At 37.3% G+C, this 18,020-nt stretch overlaps 1 protein-coding gene across 3 annotated transcripts in view; it reads left to right on the top strand.

The window, feature by feature from the left end:
• The window catches only part of MYO16 (myosin XVI), a 370,295-nt gene that overhangs the window by 256,894 nt on the left and 95,381 nt on the right, over nucleotides 1-18,020 (top strand). For all 3 annotated transcript variants that reach the window (XM_040056866.2, XM_040056865.1, XM_040056864.1), the window contains exons 21-23: nucleotides 6,931-7,003; nucleotides 16,245-16,397; nucleotides 17,533-17,733. In XM_040056866.2, coding sequence (XP_039912800.1) covers nucleotides 6,931-7,003; nucleotides 16,245-16,397; nucleotides 17,533-17,733 — 427 coding nt within the window. The remainder of the gene's footprint in view (nucleotides 1-6,930; nucleotides 7,004-16,244; nucleotides 16,398-17,532; nucleotides 17,734-18,020) is intronic.

Raw genomic sequence — 18,020 nt, 5'->3', positions numbered from 1 at the left:
TAAAAGAAGCATTCCTTCTTGGCATTTTTCAGGAAACTGGTTAACCATGTTTAACTTTTATGGTGGAAATACTTGATTTTGTTTTTTAATATTGATTTATATTTACTAAGGAAAAGCTTGTGACAGTTTTCAGGCAAAATAAAAGGAATCATTACCATTAGATCTAAGCAAAGGGATGATAATTCTGTGAAAAGCTGCAAACACCAAGCTCTAAAGGTATTAAGTAAAGAGAATAAAAAAAGTTGCCAGAATCCAGCAAATTCATTATTTTGGAATACTATTCCACAGGTATAAAGCAAGAATTTTGATGATGGTGTTAATGGAGATAATACACCTTTAGAAATACCGTTCTCTTTCATAAAAACTTGAAATTTTGTCTAGTTTTAACTAAATTATAACCCTACATGCTAGTTTAGACTGGTTGCAAGACCTGAAATTTGTTACTTTATTCATTCTGATACTATTTTTTAAAAATTGACAATGGAGAAATTATTTTGCCATAATTGGCCTCTAGAGTGGGATTAGAAGAAAACTATTAACATTTCTCACAGGTGCTTATAATTATCTTTTTTTAATTATTGCTATTTATCTTCACTCATCTATATAATTATTTCTCATTCTACTGATTTCATTATTATCAAAAAATGGTCTCAGTGAAATTCTTCCTAAGGCCCATAATTCTTCAGAGTTTACTCTGTTTTACTCCCATTCAGATAAGTACACTGATTTTCAGTATTGTAGATTCATGGTTGCCTTAATGTAGCCTTTCGATTTAATTGATTGCATGTTGACAAAGTTGGATCTGGTGATCCAAATGAGTAACGAAATGACTTAAGGTAATGTTTTAACAATTCCTGGCTCATTCTGCAAGAGGGCTTTTTCTTTATGGAGTTTTAAATATGTCTGTGAATTCTTGTGAAATACTGTTTTTCATTACTCATGGAAGACAATCTAATTAGGTGTATTTGCCTGAGAAAATCTTCATACTCTGTTCCCTGCCTGTTAGTAAGTTGAAGGCATGTTGTTTTATCAGCTAGCTAGAATAGATTTTCTCTCTTTATAGATAAAACCTGATAAAAAGCTGGTAAATGTTTTGTAGATAAAGCCTGGCTGCTGCACAGCAGGTCCCAGAGGGCCTGGGTCTAGCTGGAGGCCTCTCACTAGCAGTCACCCTCAGGGTCCATTACTGGGCCCAGTATTGTTTACCTTACTCATACATGACCTGGACAGTGGGGTAGATGTTCCCTCAGCAGGTTCCCTGAGGACACAAGGCTGTGAGGAGTGGCCAATACCCCAGAGGGATGTGCAGCCCCTCAGGAGGATCTCAACAGGGTGGAGAGATGGGCAGGGAAGAACTGCCTACAGTTCAGCAAAGGCAAAGGCAGGGTCCTGCGCCTGCAGAACAATCCTCTGCACCAGTACAGGGTGGGGCTGATCTGCTGGAAAGCAGCTCTGTGATGAAGGACCTGGATGCCCTGGTGGACAGCTGTCCATGAGTCAGCAGTGTGTCCTTGTGGCCGAGTGAGCCGATGGTGTCCCGGGGGACATTAGGAAGAGCATTTCCAGCAGGTCGAGGGAGGTGATCCTGCCCCTCCACTCAGCTCTGGTGAGGCATGTCAGGAGTGCTGTGTCCACTTCTGGACTCCTCAGGAGAAGAGCAGGAGAACGGGTCCAGTGGAGGGCTACAGAGATGATTCAGGGACTGGAGCATCCTTTATGAGGAAAGTCTGAGAGAGCTGGGCCTGTTTAGTCTCATGAAGAGACAACTGAGAGGGGAATGTATTCTCAGTCTCTAAAAATCTAAAGGGAGGGTGTCTTGAAGGTGGAGCCAGGCTCTGCTCAGTGGTGCTGAGCAATGGGACAGGAGGCAGCAAGCAGAAGCAGATGTTCCACCTGAACACAACTTTTTACTGAGCGGGTGACCATGCACTGGAACAGGCTGTCCCGAGAGGCTATGGAATCTCCTTCACTGGAGATATTCAAAAGCCATCTGAATGCAGTTCTGTGCCATGTACTCTGGGAGGACCCTGCCTGAGCAGGAAGGTTGGACTGGGTGACCCACTGTGGTCACTTCCAGCCTGGCCCCTTCTAGACTCTTGTGTGGCAGCATTACAGACAAAGAAAGCTGGCATTCAGTCTTGCTTTCTGTCTGCATCACCCGGTCCGCAATAAATTTCTGTTGCACAAAGAGCATAGAGAATATTTCTAAAGAGGTAGTTTCTGAAAGCTTTTGTATTCTGACTGTATACTCATACCCATGAAAATTCAAATAATGCCAAAGAGTAGCAGTAGGAATACTTATTTAGGCAAAGGAAGGTTCTCAGGTGTCTCATTTACAAAATTCTTAACACATTATGTGATTTATGGAACAAGATATTCTGGAATAGAAATCTTCGCAGCCTCAGAAAAAAAAAAAAAAACAGAAAAAAATCCTGAAACATTTATTTATCTATTACTGAACTCAGTAGAAGGGGGTGTAGGAAGGAGGGAAAGGAACTTCCTGTTCAGAACCTGAACCCACAGCATAATGAGAATTGTTTCTATATGTGGAGGTAGGGAAATCTTTAAAACAGACAAACAGTACAAAACATCTAATATGATATGGTGCATAATATCAGAATTTGAAATCTGCTTAATTCTGGATAATTTCTAGTTTAACTTGTTAAATTGCATTTAACAAGTTAATGCAATTTTTTAAAGCACGAAACAAATTTGACTTGAAAGAGCTGAGGAAGAGTATGTGCTACTAATGAAAGAGCTATAGATGTTGAGTGCATCGGCAAATATACTTCTTTCCTCCCATAACTGTCATGCCTCTCAAAAACATGTTTGTCAGATATGGAGCCAGTGTTCCTTTCTGATGTGTCCAGCCACTGTCTCTATATGCACCACTCACACCTGAGTAAGCTAATATTTAAAGAAAAATTACAGTTGTTGAGCAAGATGCCTGAGAGACATTGACACCAAATCTCAGCAAAAAATCTCAGACTACTGAAAAATCTCCCTCAAGAGTTTCAGAAACTAATTTTCTTTAGTAGTTGAGATGAAGAACAACATATCCAACTGGAAGTATTCAGTCTATTCCCTTCCAGAACTGTGTTTGTGATAACAGGTATAATCTGTTCCCCTGGGAAAACCAAGGGCTTTTTAATCAGGATTCTGAAGGACCTCATTTGAAGGCCAGGCTATGTGCTTCATCTAATCAGAGAAATATTTCCTCATTAACCAGTATCACTTCCAGTTTATCCAGATCAGACAAGCCTTCCTCATTACTGGCAGAAGTTGAAGGAAGAGCGAGAACTGTTGTATCAAGATACAAAAGGCACATTAGCTCAGCCTCCCACAAGAGATCCATCTTACTGCTCTATGCTGACAGATGGCAAAAGATAACAAAAGGAATGGACCCTATGGATTTTGGAGCTAAGAACCATCTGCAAAGGAATAAAAGTAAAGAAATAATATTCTATAGGTTTGTCTGAAGCACTGGGTCAGATGTATTGTAAAGGGAGTTTTGTTCACTCTTTGCCAGGAATGGCAAATGGTTTGAGAGCATCTCTTGATGAATGCCAGATGTCTGCCAAGGTGGTAGGTTATCAGACAGGATGTCTTCTCTATGTGAATTAGTTTTAGGAGTTGCCGGGAAATTTTATGTAGTTTTATTATAATACAATTGTTAAGATCAAAAAGGTATTTCTAGACTATAAGGATATCTTTACAGAGATGTTCTGAGGAAAAAAGGCAAAGCTGGAGATATTGTAAAATATTGTAAGCTGAAATGCTGTTTCATCATATCAGAAAACCAAGATGACTTATCGTGAACATCCCTGCTTTTTTTAAAGTATTTACATCTATGTGCTGGTATGAGAGATTAAAATGTTCTTTAAACACCAGCAATGTCTTTTTTTTCTACTTTCTGTTCTGGGATTTTTTTTTTTTTTTTTTTTTTTTTTTTTTTAATGAAATCAAAGCCTCAGTCCCCATTAAAACCATAGACCTTTTATTTATACATAGTAAATATTAAATATCTGAAACATAATGAAGAAATGTGTCAGTGATGATTAGTAACCATAAAATAAGGAAATCTTTCAGAACAAAATGTGCCTTTTTCTAATATTTGTTCTTTTAGACCCTGGTGACATGCCCTTTCATTTTTTAACATGGAATTGTTCTTGCTTTATATTGCCTTGGGAATCTTTGCTATGATTATTTAAGGAAAGTAATTTTGCTGGAATTAATATGATTGACAGCTAGCCAGTAAAAACATATATGGACTCTCCTTCCAGCAGGAGAAGTGACATGAAAAATAGAAAGACAAGAAGAAAGATTAAAAGAACAAAGTAATTTGCAACCACATATAAAGCAGTGCTTTTAATTTGGATGTTGTGTTTTCATTTGTAATTTAGTTTTCAAAACCTGAGCAATAATATAATAAAAAAATAACTGTCATGGTTGTAGAGATTTTGCACATAAATAGCACAATGTAAGAGTAAAATGTCACTGTTGTAGAGGATACAGGGCTTAGTGCTGTTATACTCGCCCCGCAGGCAAGATATTAATTATGTAAAACCTCCAGCTCTTTTAATGTGGTGTGTGCATCTCCTAATAATACTAGACCAAAATTATCAAGAGGAGTTCATAAAAACACTGAGGCTGCATGTTTATTTTTTGTCAACAAATACATCTCCGGTATATTTGCAAGCCAGTGTATTTGTCACGGTTTTGAAAAGAAATGTTATTTGAGGTGGGCAGTAAGCTGGCTGCTAAGGCTTCTACCTAGAGTTTTGGAAGCTAGGTTCTTGTTTTGCCTGAATTTTAATAATTCATTAAGTCAGTTTGTATTGGTCTTTTCCTAATGCAAATGCTTATATATTCCTTCAGGGGATGTAAGAGAGAATAATTGGACAAAATAACAGTCATGGACTTAACTGGGATGTAAACAATCCAGTCTCAAATTATTAAGTGTTTCAGACAGAAAAGGGATAAGCTGTTTTGTCTGTATTAAGTAGTTCTTAAAAATTATGAAGTACAATGCAATATTTTAGCTGTTGTACAATGTTACACAGCAGTGCATGTTTTGCCTTCCTTTTAGGAGGGCTACATATAAATGGGAAAAGGGAGAAGGAGAGGGAAAGGGAGAGGGGGGAAAGGAAAGGGGAAGGGAAAGGGGAAGGGAGAGGAGAAGGGAGAGGGGAAGGGAGAGGGGAAGGGAGAGGGAGGAAAGGGAGAGGGAGGAAAGGGAGAGGGAGGAAAGAGAGAGGGAGGAAAGGAAAGGCTATAAAGTATTCTGAAATTTTAAGCTTCTCTTTTTTTTTTTTTTTTCCCAAAACACACATAAATAACATAATAATTCTGGATTTTTTTTTTTTTTTCTCTGAGGTAGTTTGTTTTTAAACATTTAGTTTTTCTTTCTATAAATGGAGAGATCTTATAGAAAACTTGTTCTGACAAGGAATGTACAGCCCTCCATTTCTAATCAGGAACAGTTGTGAATGAGGCTTACATTTGAAAACCCAATTTACACTGCACTCATTGCTAGAGATAGAGGTGGTGATATAGCTTTATGCTTTTTCTTGTAGAAGTTCCCTTGGAGGCTAATCGACCTCCTGATAACCTCCCCTGCCCAACAAAGCCATTCTGGACTAGATTTATTATGTAACAATCTATGTCTGACATTTACGCACACAGCTAGTCCTGTGACAATCAGTAGTGCATTGAACTAGTGTGCTTTTGAAATGAAGACAAACTTCTTGGGCATGACTTCTGAAAAAAAGCTCTGCTTGCCCCTGAGGGTTGTTTTTTCCCAGCTTGCTTTGTAGTCTGCATTTTTTTCGAATGATTTTACTTTGTTTGCTATATAGGAATTTATTTTGAGGGCTGGATCCACATCTAATGACATGGGAGGGGTTACAATGACTGCAAAGAAACCATATTCATGTACTTCAACAGTGGTTCACCTTTTTTTCTTTACATCTATAGCCTGATATGCATAGAGATTTAGACATAAAGGAAACTTGGAATATGGAGAAAAACAAATATGGAAGGATATCAGAACCAGCAGCCTGCAATATTAATTGTTTCAAAGTAGGCAACAGAATATACTGAAATAGTAATTTTGCTCACTGCAGTTAGTTTCCTCTCCAGATCAGGCTTACAATGACTCTGTCCCAGGTACAGAATAGTAACACCTCAGTCCTTTCCCATTTCTTCTGTCCAAATCCAGTGGCTGCTCTACCCTGATCCTCCCACTCCTTCCACCTGGCCACAATAAAACCTCTTCCTTGAATGCATGCAGTGACACACGACAAATTAGATGCAACATAACAACTACTCTTATTTATACAGAGAAGAAACACGTGCGTTCTTCAGGACTGACCCCTGACTGTTCTTTCCCCTGGGGCATGTAACCTCTTGGGCATCCTGAGCCCAGAAATTCTACTTGATGCTGACACTGAGAGGACTTGTGCTTAACAAGTTTCCCTTGAAGCACATTCTGTAGAAGCAATTCTGGCTGCCAAAGAAATATAAACAGGAAAGGATAACTGAGTGCAACCAGGCATTCTTGAAACTTCCCTGAAATAATTATCCATTATGCCAGAAAGTGGGTACCTATATCCTTAGGAACTGGACTTTAGGAAGTTAAGATTTTTTTCCTTCTCTTACAAATTTAGTTTTACAAGGTTTTTTAGTTATAAGTTTTTAGCATAGCTGCTAAAGCAATCTTGATCCCTCCTTTTTTATATCTGTTCAGTATAATGGGTTGTAAGTAGAATTTTGATTCCTTCTGTACATGGTCTGCTTGTGTATTTCATCCATGTTTTTGAAATACAGCCTGCTACTGCCCTAGAACAGAAACACTTCTGTCAGAAACAACAGATTTATTATTCACTTGCTTGAATTCTTATTATCTGTAATATCTTTTTTCTTCCCCAGTGACCAGGTGTTTGAAATTGGAATATTAGATATTTTTGGATTTGAAGAATTTCAAAAGAATACTTTTGAACAGGCAAGTGTGGATGCTTTGCTGAATTTACTGTACCTATTGTTATTTCTCTAATTAACCAGTTTTGATCAGAATACAAATATTCATGAAGGTGAAAATTTTCTCTTAAAATATTTTTTCCCATTATACCTATATGTGTATGAATTATATGCTGGGTTTTGTGCAGTTGCCGACAATTTTAAAATAATGTAGTAAATATCTATTGTAAATTTGAAGAGGGGTAGTGTTAGCACTGAAAGACAATCTAAGGGAAATACTGTTGTTTGTTTTCATGCTTGTGGTATTTATACTTCAACTAGATCAGTGAGTAGAAGGACAATATACTGAACTGGAAGAAAGATTAAAAGGTATTCAGATGCCTTGGAGAAGAAATAAAATTAAAAAGTTGCATTATGCTAAGTGCCATTACTGGCAGACTCACCTCTGTGTGACTTTACAACACGTGACTTTTCAAAAAATGGAATAGCATCCATGGAAAATAAATTGAAATTTATGTCACTTAATGCTTTAAAATCAAACTGTCTTTAAGATGTTTGCCTACCTTCAACACTAATCACTGTACACCAGAGCTCTTGTGAATTATGTATTTCAGAAAGCATTACTGACTCTACAGAACACACTCAAAGAGGTGTATAAGTTGTTGTTCAGTTGTTCATTCATTCTTCAATGCAGCACAAGAAAATCAAAGCAGTTCTAGCTTGCTTGAACATTTGCTGGATAAAGGATTATTGATGTGCACCAATATTCCTAGTCATTTACTCATTGTGAATCCCACCTTCAGGGGGAGATATAAAGTGAAAAATTCAAAATATTTTAACAGACTGAGTATATGAAATAAAAAAAAAAAAAAGTCCATAAGCCTCCTGATTAATAAGTATTTAAATGCTTCTCAAAAGAGAAGGGTTCATCTTGGGACTTACTGGTTATTTTCCTTTGACCCTGTTCTGCATTGTTTTTTTCTCATGAAACTCATAAAAGATCTGCAATAGACATCATGAAATACCATGAATTTCATTTTCTGGGGTAAGTAATTTTATGCTTAATAACTGCAAAGGATACTTGAAGAGAAAATACAAGATGTAAGAAAAATGAGTAAAAAGGAATTTATTTTATTTTATTATTTCTGTGTAACAAACATGATAATGTCAAAGTCATATTTGCATTTCTATTTTATTTTTTCTAAATAAATATATTTGAAGAGACACTTAATGTCCCTCCACCTGGACTGAATGCATTTTGTTGAATAATATTAAGTAATAATCTGAGTCATTATCCCAGAAGCTATTTAACCGCATTCCTGAAAAAACAAAGCAGAATTGAGAGTTTTTTAGATGAACTCCATAATGTAATTAACATACCTGATTCCTGAAGTGGTAGGTTGTAGTATCAGTGAAGAAAAGCAGTTTGTATCTCAATATGGCACATACTAATCATGCAGAGTTACCCCAAACAGCCTGAACTTCAAAGCTGGAGCTCTCTAGCAGTCTAGTCTAGTTCAGAGTTCTGCCTGGGCTCATTAACCCTAAAAGTAAACAGTCTTGTTAGCCCAGATAGGGACCTCATGCAAAACATTGCATCATGTCTGCAAGCATGCCCAGTGTCAAGGTCTGTGACTGCAGAATGTTAGCATTAAATGTTACAACCAGACAGTCGTGGGGCCATAAAAATTATTTTCTAATCACATTTAGATTAGCATATTTTAGAATGTCATTAGAAAAGTAATTTTAGGGAAAATTAACCTCTTTGTTTTTCAAATTAGTGTATGATAAGGCATTGTTTGTGGTATCTGTTTTCCTGCTTCCTTGGGAAAAAAAAAAAAAATATGACTATTAAATCTTAAAACCTCCTGACTGCCCAAAACTGGGGACATTGAAAGCAGCTGTGTGAATCTTTCTGGTGCTTTATATCAGGCTGGTAGGTAGACAGTTTAATGTCATAATTAAGAGAGCAATAAGACAGTAAATCACATGTCAGTTTTAATAAACTGTGTTTGAAGATGGTTCAGACAAACAGAGATGGATAAACCGGATAGAATAACTTGTTTACTCCACTATATGTTTTGGAATGACAAGGCATTAGACTATTGAAATATCGAAGTCAAATGAAGAAGTGGTCTAGGAACAACTCATAAGCAATGCAAAGGAAGACAGCTGTCAAAGGACTATAAAAGTAAGATGAATTATGCCCACACCAAGAATCTGATTAATTCTGCAGGCAAAATGATGTGGCAGACAGTTTGTATAGAGAAAACTTTTAGAGACCATTGTAAACTAGAAGGCATTAGAAGTTTAAAAAACCCATTATTAATTAAGTGTTCAGTTTCCCCTGTACTTGATGAGTATTGGTAAGCCTTTATTGTATAGAACATGTGTGATATAAAAGCAAATATGGGACATATAATTTTAAAATAAAAGTAAGTAAGTGTGGAATAAGCATCAGTGAGGGGAGTTTTGATTTTTGGTATGAAATTTAGAAGCTGAAAGGCAGGGAACACTGTTTTTAGAAGCCACAGTCTGAAGGAGTAATTTCTCAATAAAAACTGAAAGCTTCTGAATTACCAGGACTAGTGAGTTACTGCTTTTACTATGCATCAGCTGAGATATGGTAAATGACTACAGTACACTTTTAGCTCACCCTCATAACAATTTACAATCACTTCCTAGCAGTGATCATTAGCTTGGGAACAGCATTTTCCTGGAGCAGCTTCATACCTGCTGTGCCAGAAGAGCTTTGTGTACAGCCACACTGGAACGTGGTTAGAAGTGAGCAGAATTTCTCTTTCCTATTCTGTAGAGAAAGCCTTCATTTGTGGTCATTTCAGGAAATATGAGTGTTCTGTCAAAAATACCAATGGCAGTTTCCAGTGTTAATTCAATGTTTTCTCAGGCTTCCCTATTAAGAGAGACTGCATTTGTTTACTATTTATTCTGCACCCCTTTAAAACAGAAGATACCTGCTTCTTCCCTAGTAGAAATTAAAACTAGGTTAGCTCTTATTTATGGCTCCTTCACCGCACAACTCCAAATAGTACAGTCAAGGAATGCTGCAACCTTCATATTTATGATAATTTTTTTTTGACCCCAAACTCATGACCAGCAGGATAGATAGTTGCCTGTACCATTTTACCCCAGCTGTTTCTACAAATATTGTGTTATAGCAGAGCAACCAGACATTAGAGGAGTAGAGTAGCTTTTCTTCCTCCTGCAGAAAGTCAGTTCTTTCTACAGAAATGGAAGTCTGTAGTTGCAGTTTCATCATAAATAATAATGCTGCAATAAGGTTAAATGGACAACCCTACTAGTCTTTTCTGTCTGATATATAATTCAAATAAGAAACTGAAGAAAGTATTCAGTTCTTGCTAAATTATGTGTTTAGCTCTTGCATGGTATTTTACATCTGTAGGCCTCTTAAGTTTTTATTATTCTTCTTACAGGAAATATAGGTGATTTATATAAATTAGCACTGCAGGTCACTGGAACAGTCAAGTGTCTCTTGACTTCCATCCAACTCCATACCCATTAAAGTACATGCCCATTATCCATGTGATGCAGACTCACTCTGGGAGAGGCACTGCTTCCATGGCAGCTTCCATGGCAGCTCTGTGCAGCAGATCTGCTGCAACTGGAGCCAGCTGGCTCTGAGAGCCTGCCCCGCTCAGGACTCTACTTCAGTCCCTATGGTGAAGCAGAAGAGGTCATAGAACCCAGCTGTGTTGGAATTTTCACCTATGTTTATTATTAGGTGTGGTAGATTTTAATTTCTCAGCATGTTATTTCTATGGTTAACTCTGCTGTCACTATATTCTTGTCATATAATATTTCCTAGACAAAACAACCATAACAGATTATTTTACATTAAATTGCACTGTCTCAGCCATTAGACTGCTTCTAGCTGTCTGAATGTAAGGTCATGTTGCCTATTTTGAAGATGGATGGATACAAATAGAAAAAGGTGACATGAGGTAAATTCTCTGCAGTCATTGCAGTCTCAGTGACAGCAGGTGGGAGGTCACACACAGGTTTTTACATTTGGACAGTCTGAAAGAGCATTTGAAAATTTTGTTTTGCACAGAAGAAATCAACCTTCTTTGGTTTTGGCTGTGCAGAGCATAGATGGTGGGTCCTGTGCTCTTCTGTGGAATAGGCAGCTTCTGGTGCACACTGAGCTCTGTTACTAGGTGAGGACTTAATGCACAACCTTCCACTGCAGTTCCAGTGCTGGAGTATTCCTTACTCCCCATAGGAGGGTGGAAAGTGCTTACTATGTTAATTCAATCTTTAACAAAGAAATATGATATGGTATTTTTAGTCAGAGTTTTTTTAGCCTGCATGCACAGGAAGGTTTTAACAACCTTGTTGTGGAGCAGCAAGAAGCAGCTGATCCTTGGCACCAGGGAGCCAGGCAACAGGAGGACCCAGAGGATGGCCATGCCCTCCCTGATGGGCAGCATCCCTGGAGCATGGTGGACAGAGGCAGGGCTGGTAACAATGCTCATCAGGAGTCCTGACGTGGCAACCAGACAGGCTGGGACCCTGTCACAGGCAGCTGGAGAAACAGCTGGAAGCTGGCGCTGCCATGGCATCACCTGGGACTGGGCCCATCAGCCAGGAGTGGGTGGGGGCCCCAGAAGAAGCTGAGCAGGGCTGTAAAATCCTATTCCTTCCCTCAGGGGCCTGGAGATCTTGTGTTTTACTTTCTTCCTCAGTCCAGTTCCTGAGGATCTTACACTCTTATTGCCTCTGTCAGGGTGTAGTCCTCCCTCTCCCCTCTTAGTCTCTTTGTTCTTCTTCCCAGTGCACACATTTCTTTCCGTTTATGCAGGGCACTATTATCTGACCAGTGCTGGAGTCAGCCACTGGAAAACCAGTGTTACTTGACCTTAAAGCTGGCTTATCATGTACCTGACATTATTTTTTATTATTATTATTCTTTTACAGTAGACATTTTGTAGCCAAAAATAAAATAATTTGTCTCAAATTGAGATTCCCAGCTCAATTAAGTTTGTGATTGACTGGTGAAATACTGCACAACAACATTAAATTGATGTCTTACTTTTCCACAGTAGTACCCTTCTTTATCCCATAGTACTTAGTTTCTGGCCAGCATTATGAGTAAAAAAATAATTTAGAACTATTTCAGTTTCAGAACAATTACAAACTCCTTCTAGGAAAGATTGTTGTTACCAGATTTTTTGGTTAGCTTGTTTGTTTAGTACTTTCATACATACAAAAACTAGTGGGGGACTATTTCACTTTGTATTGAAATTGTCCCTTTTTTGAGGAGCATTTCAGACCCTCCTTTGCAGAAGACTTCTCAGGTGACAGCTACCTGTAGCGAAGTTTTAATATACCACCAGCCTCTCTTTTACATTTCTTGAGGAACACAGAGCAGGTAATGGCAACTGATCCCAGAGATGACACAGAGTCCCATTGAATTAGAGGTAGGAGTATGTTTGAATTTGTGTTGGAGCTACATGGAGAACAAGAAATCTGTGTTAGATCCTATTAGCCCCAAAAGATGAAGGAAGAAATATGATGATTCTGATTTTTTTAATCAATTCATTAGAAATATTCTGATAGGTACTATACATATAGAAAAGGATGTTGAAATGTTTGGGTAGCAGATACAAAGGGGAGCAGCATTCAAAATACTTGTGGAAAGTAAGTAAGTGTCAAGCTTAAAAGTATTTTCTGAGTCCAACCTCAGAAAAAAGATGATTCTGTGTTTCATTATCTTAGAAATTACATTTTTGAGAAATGCTAGGGCACTTCATTGCCAGTCAAATTTGACATTGTAACATCATCATCTCGACCCATAAGTTAGGATGTGCTAGATGTGTTGAAATGACAGCTGTAAGCTTTACTCCATGCTCTGAATACACATTCCTTGGGAAAGTTAATCTTTCTGCATGACCAAAGGATGTAAATGAGCTTTCCAAAGGGCCTTTGCATCCATCTTTCTGTCACTGGTTGACAGTCACCAAGTTTACTTTCCACAAATTTCCTTCTTTGGTAATGCCTTTTTCAAATAGGCATAAGAGTCTTAAAATTTAATAGAGTGAAGAGCAGGAAAATTTCGTTAGTCATGGGTGCTTTTCTGTCTTCAGAGCACAGTACAATTTTGGTATTCTACCTAAATTTTAACTTGGAATGTACTTAGTGTTACTAACTGGTCAAATGGTAAAAGAGGAGAGATCAAGCTAATGCTGTCTAATGTGATGAAAACTTACTGTTTTTACCAAATCCCACTATTACTTTCCAAAATCTACAATTTGGATGCTGCTGCAAATTACGGGGTTTTTTGTTTGGGGTGGGGTTTTTTGGTTTTTTTAAATACTTTAACAATAATAATTTTTTTCTTCTAATAATATTCCAAAAGGACTTCTTAGAGAAGATGGGAAAATATATGGTGTTTTTGTTTTCACTGAGACATGATAGTGGGTTAATGTAAAAAAGATTGATATGAAAGAGAAATACTTACAGGACATAATATGGAGTCCATGAGATGCATATCAAGAACGGTTTAACAATGTTTAGTAACAAAAAGTACCATAGGTAATGTTGAGTAATACTGCTAGGTAAAGCAAATACTGTTCTTATAGGTATTTCCCAAATATTTGTTTTAGGTAAAAATCTATTTGAGTTTGTTGGGTTGTTGTTGTTTTTGGTGGGGTTTTTTTGTTTGTTTGTTTGGTTTTTTTAATTATTGTTATATTTCCATCTAATTTACATGAGTACAGTAAACCATATGTTTAATAAATATGGTTTTATGGACCTTTAAAATCTTTGGACAGAAAGCACATCATTGTTTTATATAATAATTGCAAGACATGAAGCAAAAGAATTTGGGTTTGCAAAGCTAGTGTAGTTCATATTCATCCAATTTCTACATTTCAGCTGCTTTAACTATAATGTCAGCCTGTGCCAAGCTTTTGATTTGAAACCTTCATTTTATTACCTTTTCCCAGCAGGTTTTATAACACACTGCAATGGAGAAAGATCTGATCAGAATGTGTTGCTTTCCAGCAGTCGCTGGCTGGTGTCCTGGTTCTCGTTCTGCATAGCTGTTCTCTCAGCCACTGCTCTAGAGAGCAGCTTTGGAGCAGTTTGCAGTTTGTAGAAGTGCTTGAGCTGCTTTCTGCTCTGCGGTACCTTAGCAGCACTGTGGCAAGTCTGCCGGTCTGGGTGACAATGTTGCTTATGTTGCTAAGAAGCACCCCAGTGTATGTCAAAATACGCTGGTCAGTAGAATTTAAAAATTTGTTTCTTTCTTTACCATCTAAGCATTCTATGTATGAATGTTTTAACAAAACATTACTCCTTTTATTTTTGCTACTTAAAACCAATGCTGTCTATCAGATCTTTGTAAGATGTGTCTAAGACAACCTTTCCTTCATCTCAGATTGTGCAGTTCAATAATTTTGCTGCACAGTCAGATTCTCAAATACTCTTTTTTTAAAAGCATTTTAAGAGATTGGCTCATGATAAAAAGTAAGCTTGAGTTTATAGGGATTTTGACAGGTTTTCTTATTGTAATATACACCTTTGTAAAGTTGAATGACCTGGTTCTCTACATAAGTCATCTGCAAATAATGATATATACAGCATGCATCATTTTTACCATATTCTTCAAAGTGTAAGCTTGTCTGCCTTATAAAATAATGTTAACAAGCTTCTGGAAAGATTTTGTAATTAGAATTCCAGAAGTAATCAGTAAAGCACATTTTGTATGCCACATAGTTAAAAAAGCTGTCTTTTCCATCAAATAAGTAAATACTGAAAGTCAGTTGTATACTTCTATTGTTAATAAAATAAGATAATCTGAATGTTTATAAATCCCACTTTAAAGAAATACTGGTTTATTTATTTATTTTATTTTGTCTGCACTGTCATGCATTAGTAAAGATAAATAGGTGTTTGGTTGTAAAATGAACTTTGTCTCATTTCTTGCTGTTTTTCACACTAGTATATTTTATTGTATAGCAAGGAAAAGTTGGCTATACTAGCAGGAGGTGTTAATGGAAAATTCAGGCAACTCTTACACATTACTTGGGTTCTCTTCCCTCATTTGGATGTTAAGCCATGTAATTTTAGGATTGATCTAAATATTTCATACCTTTTGATATGACTTGGTGGTAGAATTGCTTTTGCACACTTTATTCACAGAAGATAGAGTTAATGGCTGGCCAACACAAATATGTGACTAGTTTAGACTGAAAAGAAAATGCATGCAGGAATTCCTTGTATCATTCCTCATATGAAGTGTTCTTACACTCTTTTAGGAGTTTCTGTTTTCTTAATTTCCTAGTCATAATTAATGTAGCATAGGAGGAAGTTTTCAAATTTTCAACTAAAATTTCTACTTTAATATTAAAAAAAAAACAGTTAAAACATTTATTCCACAAGGTTATTAAATATTTACTTATTTAACAGGTGAGCTTTGAATAAAATATAAAGGCATGCAAATAAGTTGATAGAATTCCCACCTGTTTTTAATTGAAACCAGATTTCTATGAATCTGTTTATTTTTACATCCTATAAGTCAATCAAAGACAACATTTTCCAAGCTTCTACACTAGCTAAAGACTAGCTTCTACTTTCTCTCTAAAGGTTGAAGTTTTCTATGGAACACCATTTTCTTCCAAACCTCCCTTTAGAATATATATAAAATAGTGAGCACCATCTAGTAAAATGTCCGTAGATGTTTTACGTGTTTTGGTGAAACACAATGAGCTCTTTAGAGACTGCTTTAGACTTCAGTGGCATTATATGTGGAAACAGAGTTTTGTCTTTGTTAGCACTGAACTAACTACAAACTCAAGATTTTAAACAAATATGTAGGGGGTTTGGGTCTTTTTTCTCAAAACACATTGTACTTGTATAATCTTACTGAATATAAAATGCAGAAGAATATTAAATATACCAATTTATATGTAGTGTTACCCTTCTTCATTCAATGGAATTAGTGTAAATTTCCACTGTATTTGATAATGCTGATATTTGATAACTCTTGTGTGGAATTCACAATGAACTGTGCAGGCAGAAAACTGTGTATTCCCAATTTAATAGTAATAGTTGTTAAAATCTAAATTTCTCTAGGGTCTTCCTACATCTCTGGTCTACCAAGATATACCATATTTTGGATTGATATTTCTTCAAATTTGATATTAGCCATGCAGTAAAACCTACACCAATGAATTATCCAGTAAACATCTAATGATAATTTTTTGTTCATTTTACAATAGCTGTGTGTCAACATGGCCAATGAGAAGATACACCAGTACATCAATGAAGTGCTTTTCCTACAAGAGCAAGCAGAATGTGTACAAGAGGGAGTTGCCATGGAAACAGTGTATTCTCCTGGTAACCATACTGCAGTCTTGGATTTTTTCTTTCAGGTAGTTTCCAGATCCATTTTACACTGTGTATATTTATACACAGTCTGTGCATGTTAGGCTAATACAAACTTTTCTTGCATTTTCCAATTTATGAATTGTAGATATCGCTTTTGTGCAGACTCCAGGACGGTGTGGATGAATGTAGGCGAGAGATCTCTGAAGTTGGGTTTTAGAAGATGAGGTTTATTGTAAAGGATATGAGGCCTTGCTTTGAGCTGCCAGGTGCAGCTTGTGGCAAGGCCTAGGGAGGTGGGGGAAGGGAGAGGTAGGGAGTAGGGGAAGGGAGAGGAAATTCCAAGAGAGGAAAGTCCTCGGGGAAGAGTGCCAGGCAAAGAGGGCATCCAGCCCCCTTGGGACCCCTTATCGGGGGCTTCAAGGTGGGCTGGAACAGGACTTGGGCCAATGGGGTTACAGATGCCCGGTACTTCAGGGGAGGGTTACAGATGTGGCATGGACCATATGTTGGAGGGTGAGATAGAACATTCCATCTGACCTTTGGCTGGCCATATAACTGTTTTCCCAGACATCTATTAGCTAGGACATCTGAAACATCAAAACTTGCTTTCAATTCTATCCCACCTATAGGTTTCACATTCTCAGAATCCAAGCAGTCATATTTATAAGGCTTTCCAGCTTCATCCTCCCCAACAATGAATCTTCAGACAAGGTTATGGGTCAAAAAGCCCATGGCTCAGTGGCTCACAGAGTTACTAACGGAACAGGGCTGAGGAAGATGCAGCAGAACCTCCCTGCCTGTAGCAGTTCCCATATCTCGTCTATATCGTGACATGGCGACTGTGCTGCCATAGGACTGACGGGGCTCTGTCGTGAGCTTGTTGGTTTCTTTAGTGCCTGAAGCTAGTTTCTGGACAACTTTAAGAAGCATGTAACCCTACAAGTTTCTAACAGATCATCAATAGTGATCATTTTTGGCAACTGAAATAGTCCCCTACATTTCTTATAGAAGAACCAGCCTTGAACACTTACCAAAATGTTTTAGTCTTTTTTATTTTTCTTGTTTTTTGAGGTGATGTATGTTTCTGTTTACTAAATTACAGGCTGCATTACTCTACAAGGATCAACTGAAATTCTATTGCTCATGTATAAAATGAGAAAAATCTATTTTTCATTTCAGAAACCATCAGGCTTTTTGTCAATGCTGGATGAAGAAAGCCAATCTATTTGGTCAGTGGAACAGAGTCTTTCTAAACGCATCCAGTCTTACCTGGATACATCAGATACAAATACAGTCTATTCTTCCACAAAAGATGGAAATGGTAACCTTGCCCCAAAGGATCTGGGCTCCACCTTTACTGTTATGCATTATGCTGGGAGGGTAAGTTGTTTGAATATCGTTTACATGCAGTTAATGAAAAAAGTTAACAAAACAAAATTTTACATGGCTTCTCCAACTCCTGGCTACAAATAGAATTTCATTGTTGAGTGATTTTCTGATTTTCAGAGGAGAACTCTCAATGCCATATCTAGTGTATAAAATGTGTAGCTTACATCACAGCATGCAGGATATGGGCTACCTAGTTCTGGCTCCTAAATTTTGTCTTCCTTGTAAGTATCTAATGTAGAAGGGGATGACTCAGATCCCTCAGCATAAATGTTTAATTC

This window comes from Hirundo rustica, chromosome 2, assembly GCF_015227805.2.
Source record: "Hirundo rustica isolate bHirRus1 chromosome 2, bHirRus1.pri.v3, whole genome shotgun sequence".
Lineage (NCBI taxonomy): Eukaryota > Metazoa > Chordata > Aves > Passeriformes > Hirundinidae > Hirundo > Hirundo rustica.
The sequence above is the reverse complement of the archived record's forward strand: the minus strand, read 5'-3'. Positions and strand labels throughout refer to the sequence as shown.